The sequence below is a fragment of the Etheostoma cragini genome, chromosome 2 (genome assembly GCF_013103735.1).
Source record: "Etheostoma cragini isolate CJK2018 chromosome 2, CSU_Ecrag_1.0, whole genome shotgun sequence".
Taxonomy (NCBI): Eukaryota; Metazoa; Chordata; class Actinopteri; order Perciformes; family Percidae; genus Etheostoma; species Etheostoma cragini.
The window spans coordinates 22051621-22063851 of record NC_048408.1 but is presented as its reverse complement, the minus strand read 5'-3'; the positions used below and the strand labels follow the sequence as shown (position 1 = coordinate 22063851).

Genomic DNA, 12231 nt, shown 5'->3' with positions numbered 1-12231 from the left:
TCCTTAACCAACAACATTATTATATCCTAAGCCTTCCTGTATTCTGTAGGCTAGTTTTGAAAGCCAAGCCAATGTGAAATAGGCCATTTAACTATACTATTGGCCATCTTGAAAGACCGGAAACCGTGTATTTCTTCTTTTTTTTTTTAATCTGTGGTTTGCTTGACAGGCACCAACCCGCACCGCCACAACAGCTGGGGGAGGATTTCCGACCCAGTCACAACGAATATGGTGGCAGCTACAGGAGTGGAGATATTACGTTCGCCCCGATTATACGGAAAACAGCAGCAAAACTCCCGCTGTGGGTCTGTTTTTATTTAGCCCCAAAATCCAGCAGAGAGCTATATCAGAGGGAAAAGGGAGGCAACCAGCGGCGGACGGAAGAGGACGCACCACAGCCAGAGCGCACAGTGTTGTGTTTGGACACAAGCATGCCAGCAAAAACTAGTGCTATCCAGACCTAAGGAATCGGTTCAAAAAAGGAGATAGTGCCTTTTGTGGGGAGCTTTTTGATAATCTCACCGAGGATATATATCTAAGGGCTTTCCTTCATTGATCTGGGGATTTTCTTCCCTTTTTTGCTCTGGGGGAATGCGAGGGGAGGAAACCCAGCCTCTGCTCCAAATAACGAGAGACTCCTAACTGGGTATCCTCTCCAAACGCAGGAAATACGGCCTGGGAAAAAAAAAGTTTGGGAGCTTTTGGAAACGAGAGGGGGCCTATCGCTGACGTTTTGCACGCGTTGTACAACGTGATTTTTTAAGTAGCCAACTACGTTTTTATGTATTAAGCTCTTATGTTGTTCCACAGATGAAGTTTATGACAAGCAATTTCAGTGTTACACACCGTTGGTGTTGTTATTGCAAGAGTTTTGATCATCACTATTTATAGACCAGCCTGTTCCGACCGAGGCTGTTCCTCATATATTTTGCCAACTGCGCGCAACAAGTTGCAGACACTCCCAGCAGAGGCAAACCTACACTAATGTGGACCAGCAGATGGTATTTTATGCGCTTCCCTTTTCGAATTAAGAATCTTTGAACATCGCAGGCTATACCCCTCCCGACCCCCTCTTTGGAAGGCAGAGGGGGAATAATCGTTGGAGATCCGGAGAGGGAGTTCAGGAAAGGACGGGGCTGGATCCGTGGGAATAGGCCTGCCTGTCAGGCCTCTCATGCTCTGGATCTTGGACTGGACAGAGCTCCCAAATAACTCAATCTGGACTATTTTCAAGGACTCGATGAAATAAAGATGGAAGGAGAATGCATGGGAATAAGAAATGCAAATCCTTTGGACATGTAGGCCTATGAGAAGGGATGTAGTGGAAGGTAAAGCCGCCTCAATTACAGATCACCTACTTTTTAATTAAGAAAATTAAGCTTAAACTACTATTAAACTACTTTATGTAAAACGAGAACAGCCTTTAAGTGAGGAATTAGTTGTTTGCAAATATTTTTATTACAGTTGGATGCTTCATTGTAGAAAATGTAGTCCGCAATTTTTTATTCTAGCACCAGCTACTAGCTTTTCATAAAAACACAATTCTTTTGGGGGGCGGAGGTGTTTTTAAGAGGAAAGAGGGAATGTAAATTGAACATTTGTCGCGCATGTTGTGGAGACAGAGGGACAGGGAAACTTTTGGAGCCACTTGCTGTGCACAACGCCAACTGTTGACAGTCTGTGTCTCATACAATGAATCCTCGCACCTAACGCTGTTGCACGCGATCAACGTTATTTCGGAATGAAGAACAATCTGGATATTATTTCCTGACACCGTCTGATTCTGTAATGTCAGCAGTATCGAAATATTGCGCACCCCCAGAGGAGGTCATTTTCAGTCATGTAACGTCAGCACCGACTTGATGAAGGGATAACAACGTTGCATCACCAGTCCTTTCCGAGAAGGATGCTCAATTCAGGAGGCAAAAAGAGTGATGACAGTGTTTTTACCGCAGCTGGAGAGAAAGCCAGGCTCAAACCCAGAGCCTCTTTGGAGAAGGGTACATGTAATGTGAGTACTGACGCAAACCCGTGTTCGGATAATGAACTGCTCAAGAAACTGGAACGGCTCGTCTTGTGTGAGTGAGTGTGCAGGCTGCCGTGTGCGTAGCAAAGACGTCTGTGTCGTGCCCACCATTCATGCACTGTGATTGTTCCAACAAACACCTTTTAATCTCTCTCTCTCCCTCCTTCCCTCTCTCTGTCTGCCTGTCTGTCACTCTCTCACCGCCGCCTCCTCCCTCCTCTCCGTGCCACATGTGCACACTGTGTCCACGCACCGCGTCTAATTACCTGGGGTCCATCAGAAGATATTATTAATATTTAACATCTCCCCAAGCCCCCATTTGTCTCGTCACAACGGTCAATATGGCCACTCTGCAACATCACCGGCAGCTTCTCATGCATGGCACGGAAGTGAGCTGCGACTCCAGCGGGGATGGCGCTGTGACCGTGCGGATTAACAACAGCGCGCCACACGTGCATCAACATGAGCCGCTGAGGGCTGCCAGCAGTGGAGCGGGAGCAGGAGGCGTTGGGGCTGTGAGTAATATTAACCCTAACCTCCACAAATACAGTATATCCTCCAGCTGCAGCTCAGACTCCAGACCGGCTGGGACCTCCACTTCCAGGGTGCGTAGGAAGGCGCCGCCACTGTTCGAGCGCTCTGCTGCTCAGTGCTGGGACCCCAAGTTTGACTCCCCCATCCTGGAAGAAGCGTGCCAAGAGAGATGCTTTCCTCAGACACAGCGGCGCTTCCGTTATGTCCTGTTTTATCTGGCAGTGGCAGCTGTACTTTGGGGTGTGTACTTTGGGGTCAATAGTGACCGCTGCCATCCCGTGGCCTTCCTAGTCCCCACAGGGTCCTTTTTAGTCCTCTTAGTGCTGCTCTTTTTATTCACCTTAACCCAACCCTACACGTGGCTGTACAACCAAACATCCTTGCTCCTGATCGCAGTCACCTTCGCCATCACCTTAGCTCCACAGATACAGACCGCTGGCTACACTGAGCTGAAGTGGGCTGGCGGTGGCAATGCCTCATATCCCTCAGCAGACAAAGTAGCACCATCCCTAGCCCCTTGCATCTCCCCCGTGGGCACCTTTTCCCTGTGCATGGAGGTTCTGTTGTTATTATACAGTGTCCTTCATGTCCGTCTGTATGCCTCAGTGATGCTAGGGCTCCTGTATTCTATACTATTTGAAGCATTAGAATGGCTGCCCTTGCTTCAAAAGAGTTATGACGCTACTGGATGGGGGACAGGGTTAACGGGTTCAGGTTCTGATTGGGAAGGAGACACCCTCCGCTGGCTGAGCCCGGCCAAAGCTCTGCTTCACTTGTGTGCCCATGTCATTGGTATCCACCTGTTCATCATGTCAGAGGTGCGTTCCCGCAGCACCTTCCTCAAAGTGGGCCAGGCTATCATGCACGGCAAAGACTTGGAGGTGGAGAAGGCCTTGAAGGAGCGTATGATCCACTCTGTCATGCCGCGGCGAGTTGCAGATGAGTTGATGAAACAAGGTGATGATGAGGGCGGTGGTGAGAACTCTGGCAAGCGTTATTCCTCTGGTGCCTGCTCAGCCTCTGCCGTCTCAGTCGGTGGCGGAGGAAGCGGTGGAGCCTCACAAGCCCAAATTGCCACAAGCACCAAGAATTACCCTTATAACAATCACAAACGCAAGAAGACCTCCATCCCCCGTGGACAGATAATCTTCCGCCCTTTCAATATGAAACGTATGGAGTCTGTCAGCATTCTCTTTGCGGACATTGTGGGTTTCACTAGAATGTCTGCCAATAAGTCAGCACCGGCCTTGGTGGGCCTTCTCAATGATCTGTTTGGACGTTTTGACCGGCTCTGTGAACTAACCTGTTGTGAGAAGATCAGCACTCTGGGAGATTGCTACTACTGTGTAGCTGGCTGTCCTGAGCCTAGGCCAGATCACGCCTACTGCTGTGTAGAGATGGGCTTGGGCATGATCCAGGCCATAGAGCAGTTCTGCCAGGAGACATGTGAGACCGTCAGCATGCGTGTCGGCGTCCATACGGGCACCGTCCTGTGTGGGATCCTGGGAATGAAGCGCTTCAAGTTTGATGTGTGGTCAAATGATGTCAATCTGGCTAACTTGATGGAGCAGCTGGGGGTGGCGGGCAAGGTCCACCTCTCGGAAGCTACTGCCAGATTCCTGGATGACCATTACCAAAGGGAGGACGGGCAGGTGGCGGAAAGAGCCGGGCAGAGTGTGGTGGAAAAACTGAAGGGTAAGTTGCTGTTCAACTCAAACTAGTTCTCTACATAAGTCTAGAAAATGGTGCGAGGGTGCAGAGACTAGACAGACACCAGACAGAGGGTGAAAGTTATGGAAATACATTTAACTTGGCGGTCTGCAACTTGTTCAACATTCACTGCTCATAAGTACACACACACACACACACACACATGCACACTCTGTCTCAATACTCCGTGAAGAGCAGCATCAATGGAACTAATCTCTCCAGCAGGGGATTCCTTGTGGACTGTCTAATCTTAGGTCTCTTACGAACAGAGAGAGTCTGTTCTATTGTACGGCCTTGTGTCAGAGTGTATTCACACTTGGCTCTAAATGGTGCCATCACTCTCTATTTCCAGACTGGCAAACAGTGACAGAGTGAGATATTGACATGCAGCTTTTGTTGAGGGAGTGAATAGGAGAGAATGGCATCTAGTTTCCTGCTGAAACAGAGACCCATAGTTTCCTGCTCACAGAAAGAGATGACAGTTTGTTTCTCTAGCAGTGCGGGTTTGACACGGTACATTTAGCAGAAAAATGGAAATCAAGAGAAATCACTTTTTTGTTGAGGGGAATACATTGTCAGAATCACATTCTACTGCTTTGTTCAGGAGAAAGAGTGTCTGGAGTAATGTGTTGAAGCAAGTTACAGGGTGAGCACTTTACCTGATTAAGGTCTAAGACCGAAACGTTGCATTTTCTAAATAAATGATTGCTTCTGTAATGGTCAGTGTGCAGGACTCTTTCTAAGCGCCCGATCTGCTACTTTGGGTCACATCTTACGCACCTGCCCGACAAAAGAGCAAGGTAAAAAAAGCTTTTCTACATTGCACAGAGTGAGCACTCAAAATCAATGAACAGATCACTTTTTAAGGGTGTTAATAATAGTTTAATCCTCTTTAATTTGCCATTTGCCAGAGATTTGTCACACACTCCAAATACCTTGAGCTTTATTAGACATCTGTTCCTAAGTTAAATGACAGTTACGACATGAAGGTGAACATTTTTTTTTTAATTCCACCCACCCCTTGACAACACTCAACAGTCTGTTAGCTCTTCTGTCTGTATGTCCTTTGCTTTCTCTGCTTTTTCTGTCTCCTTTAATTCCATGTTCCACATCTCTGCCTCTGCTTTGTCTTCATCCTTGTTGTGTTATTACATTCATTGCCTCAATCTCTCACCTGTCTCCCAGGCCTGTACATGTGGTTTGTTGTGTAACACTGTTGTATGGTTGTCGTGTTGTCTTTGGTCAAGGCTTTGCTACAGATCGCCCAGCAGGCAGAGTGATTCGCCTCACATAGCGTGCTTTCAACCATTCTCTGCTTGTTAGTCCCTAAATACCCATCTCCCCACTCTCCTGTAAACAACAACAACAACTAAGCAAACACAGCTTTGTTTGACCATGAATGCAGCCAGTTGGTAGGACACCATAGTTTTTAAGTAGGTGCATTAGAAATGGACTGAATCTAAGGGATATATGTAATGATTGTGAGAGATGACGTAGAGGCAAACAGTCTCCCATCACTGTGAAGTACATGGAACGAACATTTTTGTCAAGTCTATTTTAACTTCCAAATCTCAAACATCTGCTGAATGTAGTTAATGAAAGTTACAGGTATGAGTCATACCTCTGTTGACAAATGAATTCACTGCGCAGGTATGTGATAAGAACATCAAAGGAAGATAAGAAGTTGAGACTAGTTAAGTTAGAGCTGTGCAAAATATTCAACGAGTACACATATACAGTGTATACACTATGCAGTGTGTATTGTATGCACTTTAATAGTGTGAAGCTGTTTCATAAAATTACCAGTTTATTTACAGTGGACAGTGGCCGTACATTCAGACAGCCATTCTTGAAATAGTGTTTGATCATCAATGTGGGCCTCCAAGTCCCTCTGTGGTTCACTAAATAAAGAATTAATTTTTGGTTTCCCATTCCTACTTTATCCAATCAGGAGAGAGAGGGCTACAAAGAGGAAGTCCTCTCTGCACGTACATGGCTCTCACAGCAGAGCTACAGTGTGACTGAAGCAAAGGCTGCCTATTCCGGCATGGCTTATATCACCAAATATGCAAAGTGTAGACTGTGGAAGAAAAGACAAGGCAAAACAAAGCTGCCAGAAATAAGAGGGTCATGCAAAATCTGCATTTACATCAGTGTGGCATTTGATCGCTGGAAAAATCTTTTTTTTTCCGGGAAAAAAAGTTTTGAAGGGTTTGATAAGCGACACACAGCTAGCCTTACTGCTTCCTGGGGAGTTAGCAAGAATGGACAGAAAGTTGGCAAAAGTGCTGCTATAGCCCTGTTTAAAAGATAACAACACAATTGCTCTTAAATGTGAAAAAGTTCTACACAAATTTACAGTCAACACAGCAGTTTTAAAAGTCTCAAAATCTATTGAAACAATTTGGCAAATTGGGTTAGTTTCAAATCAGCCCCTTTTTGTTCACTGGCTTTATTAAAGGTGCTCTAAGCGATGTTGGCTGACGTTACTTCTTGTTGACGTTCGTATTATTTTCAAACGGAACAAGACTAGCTCGCCCCATCCTCCTCCTCATCTCATCCACTCCCTTTTGTGCTTCCGCGCGCTAACTCCCCCCCCACCCCCAACCCCCAAATCCGTCTTGACCATTATTTGTTGGAATGCTGGAACACTGTTTGTGTATGCTTTGCGGTGCAGGTGGGCACAGTTTGTTTTTTGTTGCTGTTTTTAGACCCTGGGCTGTCTGCAGAGACCATGTTTTTTTTACAGTGTGTTCTGGGGACAGGCAAATCGCGGATAGTGAGGAGATGTTGACCACAAATGTTGTAGCCTGAAACAAGCATGACATTGCTTACAGCACCTTTAAAATCACTTGGTGTCTTAAAAGTCACCTAATACACAAACACTTGATCATTGGGTTGCTTTGAAACTGCATTTCCACAGATTATGTCCGCCTGTCAGTAACTCAGCAATGGACACTCACACTGCTGGCCAGTCTCTTAAATCCTTAGATGGTAACCCAGTGATTGTCACATTCTACTATTGTCCTTCCTTCATTCTCTCTATTTCTGCAGTCTGTGCGTGTGTGTTTGTGTGTGCGGCATGTTGTATATCCTCAGACTCGAGGTTTAGACCTTGAACTGTTCTGATGGTATCATGGGGTGGCACTTTGTCAGTTGCAGTTCGTGTGAGTCTGGAGGTATTGTGTGTGTGTGTGTGTGTGTGTGTGTGTGCGCGCACATTTTTGTTTTTGCATGCACAAATGGTTCCTTGCATGCATCTGTCTTTATTTTTATGTGTCTGTGCACCCATGTGTATAAACTCGCCTAGTCTTCGTGCAGTTGGAAGTCCATGCCCTCAGGCTGGTTAGTCTGTGCTACATCAAACATGTCACCTAAACATGCAACGGCAAATGGCAGATCCTTAACTGCAACCAGGCCAGCCCCAGTGGGTCATGGACTTTGCTACTCTACACTCTGGCTTTATCAACAGTTTTCTGGTTAAGGTAACATTTTAGCTGTCTCATAGGGAAGTATTTCCCTTCCATACCACCTCCGTCACCATTTCTGTTTCTCTATAGCTAGTTGAATATTTTTTACGTGAAAAATGTGCTTTCCATTATAAGAGGACATATGCTTTACGTGAACTTTTCAAGAGTTCTCTTGATAGCAATTCCTACTCTGCAGATTGAGTTTGGTTAAAATCCTACTCATCTTGTTTCCTCCTCTGGTCATAGAAATCCAGCTTGTATCTCCCCATAATACCAGTAGTTCATTAACCCAAAGCCGACCTTGGTGCCAAATTTAATGGAAATACATTAATGAGTTTGTGTGAAATTCTGCTGAGAGGTTAAGACAAACCGCAACTTCTCTGATGGGGAAGTTTCCCGGGATTGTAGACCATATAAAAATACGATATTTTGACATATTCCCGGTAGAAAATACACAGGTATAAATAATAAAATCAATGATGGATGAATTATATTTAGCGGTTTCTGTTTCTTGGTCCTGGTATTGTGCATGCTGACTAACTATCACACTGTCATGGCTGGGATACGTGTGAATTCAACAGAGAAAGTACAGAATATTTCATGTTTACTTTCTCCAGCCAAAGTCTCTCAGCTGTTTTCAGTAAATTTAAAGAGCATAGGAAGTCCAATTTATCGGCAGACCGATATTATCAGCTGATATTAGACATTTCCTGAAATGTCGGTATCAGCATTTATAATTGGCGATTAAAAAAAAAAATGTAAACAATTATCTTCACCTCACGAGATCTTCACCTTTTGATAAGAGCCAAAGCACTGCATTGGCCTATCAAACTGTGTGTGTGTGTGTGTGTGTGTGTGTGTGTGTGTGTGTGTGTGTGGTGCTATGATAAAGATAAGATATCAAGGACATAAAATCACTGATCAAAGTATTTGTGCCTTAGATACACAGACCAACTTGTATGCACATAGAGATTTACCACTTAGATGTGAGCATAGAGTAATTTAGGGCTCTTAATGTTGTCTTTGTAGAGTAAACTACCCCCTCCTTTTCTCTCTCTTTTCCTCTACTTTTTTAATGTCCCCACGCACTGACACACTCACACACACACACACACACACACACACACACACACACACACACACCACCCACCTTTATTCTGTCCTGTTTCTTTGTATGCTAGTACATATCTGCTCCCCTGCGTGTCTGTGTTATTCTCTGTATAAAGTTGAGAGGAGACAGTTACCCTGAAGCCTTTGACCCAACATTATGTTTTTTCGGCCCTTCTACTTGTAACTCATTTGTTTTCAGCAACGCTGCCACAACAAGGTTCAAAGGTCAACTGTAATCACGTGGCTATGTTGTCTCGCAAACGTGTCTGCGTCTGTCTGAACATGTGAAATTTAGAGGAATTTACTGGGAAAGGACAGGGAGGGAATTAGATAACGGTAATCAGCTAGATTGCTGTTTCTTTGGTTTTAGCAACATTTTTACCACCGTTTGTGTCTTAACCCTAGGTGTGACAGTCATCTTCGGGGCAGGCAATTAAAGAAGAACAGTGTCCGCGTTTTATCACTCACTAATCCTGCCTAAAGCAGCTTACACATGATCTGCAGTCAAACCGCTCTGCGTTGGCTCTGCCATTGGTTTTCTATGGGGTTAGTGGTGTGGACAACTCGGAGGAACCACTATAAACCAGGGAGAAACTGAACCCTGACTTTTGTTTACGGATAATAATAATATGTACAGTATATGGGTGCCTTTCATAGCACTCAAGGACACCTTGCAGTTAAAACAAGCAAAAATACAGTTTAAAAGACAAATATAATTGAAAAAACACTCTAAGGGCTGGTCAAGCGCGCACACACACACACAGACACACAACTACAATTACAGATACAATATTATATTAGGTACATCCTGGAATAAGGCGACACATTAATGTAATTGTGTGTGTGTGTTCCAGAGAGAGAGAAAGGACGATGTAGATCTGACACTAAATCCTAATTTAACAGTGACAGCCAGTAGCCAAAGAAGCGGCAGAAGCACAGATAGCGGGAGCTTTCTATAGATAGTCTTCTTTCTTCTCTGTCTCCTACTCCTCCTCTATCCTACTAGACCTGTAACCACTAACTGGGATCCTCTGCATCTTTCTCCTGTAGTGTCAAACACGTTTTCTCTCTTGCACACAGTTGTCTAATCAGCTTTATTTTGTTCATCCACCCCACATATTCCTCTTGCTCAAGAATATGTTGAGTCGTGTGTGTGTGTGTGTGTGTGTGTGTGTGTGTGTGTGTGTGTGTGTGTGTGTGTGTGTGTGTGTGTGTGTGTGTGTGTGTGTGTGTGTGTGTGTGTGTGTGTGTGTGTGTGTGTGTGTGTGTGTGTGTGTGTGTGTTCGTGTTCGTGTTCGTGTTCGTGTTCGTGTTCGTGTTCGTGTTCATGTGTGTTCATTGCAGTGTTGATAAGCGTGCCCAACCCTGTGCGTGTGTGTGTGTGTGTTCAGCGTTGATAAGCGTGACCAACCCCGTCCTAGCCTGATTGCGTGTGTGTGCACGCACACAAACACAAACACACACTTAATCTTTAACTAGTCTTTTCTGGCAGTTTGATATCCACGTAATACACCTTTCTATTTTTAGAAGAATTTGTACAGTACATTTCTGTATTATATAAATCCCGAACAGATGAGTCACCTGCGTGTATATTGTATTTCATCTCTTTGACAGGTCTGTCCAGTCTTTCCGGAACGTGTGTGTATGTGTGATAGAGACTAAAGGTTGCACATGTTTATTCCTGTTTGTGAGTTGTCAGTCATTAAACGAAGAATTATACAAAAGTGTGACATATTACATTGTCTTCACATGTGTGTTTATTTGTATTTAACAGACACTACAGTATTAGCTCACTACCAAATAAAGTGATGGAATGAATTACTGGAATGTGACTTGTTACAGGTGGATGATCACTACCTGTTCTCATTTGCTGTTTTGTTACTCCCAAGATGACTCTCATTTTCAATACTGGTGCCACCCTGCAGTTGTTCTCGCCCTGGCAATGAAATATGTATCTTAAAATAACAAATATTTCAACAAACGTATTTTTATATATGTACATATATACTGTATATATTTATATATACATGAGAGAGATTCAACACAGGTCCCTTAATTAACCCTGGGCACTAGTAGCAAAGGTTTTTGGCCAGATGAGAACCCCAGACATTGCATTGTAATGTTGTTACTTTGGGAAAATGTTTCCTCCTGTGGCCAGGTTGGCTCGGTTGGTGGAGCAGGCGCACATGTGGAGGTTTACTCCTTGGCTCAGCGGCAGCGGGTTGGTCCTGCCTTTGGCCCTTTGCTGCATGTCATTCCCCTTCTCTCTCCCCTTTCATTTCTTCATCTGTCCTGTGGAAATAAGGGCCTAAAATGCCCGAAAAAATGTTTCCCCTCACTTGTCATGCATATCGCTGGTCATCAATTGCTGGATTTGTATGTATGAGTGTCAGGATAGTAGGGATCAAGAATCAAATGCACGTGTTTGTGTTTGTGGGTCAAGGCTGCGTCATGACTTACTATAAACGTAATTTGGGGTTTGCACACATGGAGTCACTTTAATATCTCCCATTTACCTGCTAGTTATTCTGTATTTTGTGTACGTGTGTGTAATATGACAACTGTTTAAAATTCCATTTTTGCGACAGCTGTTTGTGCCAGTGTGGCAACAGCGGCTGGTTGTCTCAACTGCCCAGTGTGTTTGTGCATGTGCGTGTGCCAACTCAAGTAGGCTGGAGTGGTGCTGTGTTAAACGGCTGTTCTGAATAATAGATACAGAGTGCAGCCTCGAGTCTCTTAAAAAATCCATGAGCTTCCTTTGCACTGGTTTGTATAGCTAAAGAGCTTATAAGAGAGAAAAAGAGAGTTATAGCCATAATGTGGAGGAAAAGTAAGGTTGAGATATGGGCAATCGTAAAGACAAGTGCGGAAAAAAAGAAAGCAAGACAAACACACAAGTCCTTCTTATGGTGGATGGTGGTAGTACAGGGCTTTAAACAATATAGGGTCCCCAGCTAGGCGATCTACAAAAACAAAATGTCTGTGAAAGCTGACTTTTGGTGGCCTCTGACCCATTCTAATGTCACTATTCCATCTGTTGTATACATTGATATGAATTATTGTGTATTGTGTGTGCTTTCTCAATTGTAAACCTGTAATAAAGTATGGTTAAGGAGAATTAGGCAAACATTGCCTATTCCTGACCGATTACAACTTTAAGAATCGTTCAACCTTATTGATGCATTTTTACACCTTCACTGCAGAGGTGGAAAGTAAGGAAATACATTTACTCACATTACTGTATTGAGTAGTTTTGTTGAATATTTTGTATTTTTTCAAGTTCCTAATGGTGCTCTAAAGGATATTGGGTGACATTACTTCTTGTTGACGTTAGAAGTATTTGCAAACAAAACAAGACTAGCTGGCCCCACCCTCCACCTC

At 44.2% G+C, this 12231-nt stretch overlaps 1 protein-coding gene across 2 annotated transcripts in view; it reads left to right on the top strand.

The window, feature by feature from the left end:
- The first annotated feature begins 1415 nt into the window (after positions 1-1415).
- The window catches only part of adcy9 (adenylate cyclase 9), a 34184-nt gene continuing 23368 nt past the window's right edge, over positions 1416-12231 (top strand). For both annotated transcript variants that reach the window (XM_034888696.1, XM_034888687.1), the window contains exon 1: positions 1416-4255. In XM_034888696.1, coding sequence (XP_034744587.1) covers positions 2368-4255 — 1888 coding nt within the window. In that variant the 5' untranslated portion in view covers positions 1416-2367. The remainder of the gene's footprint in view (positions 4256-12231) is intronic.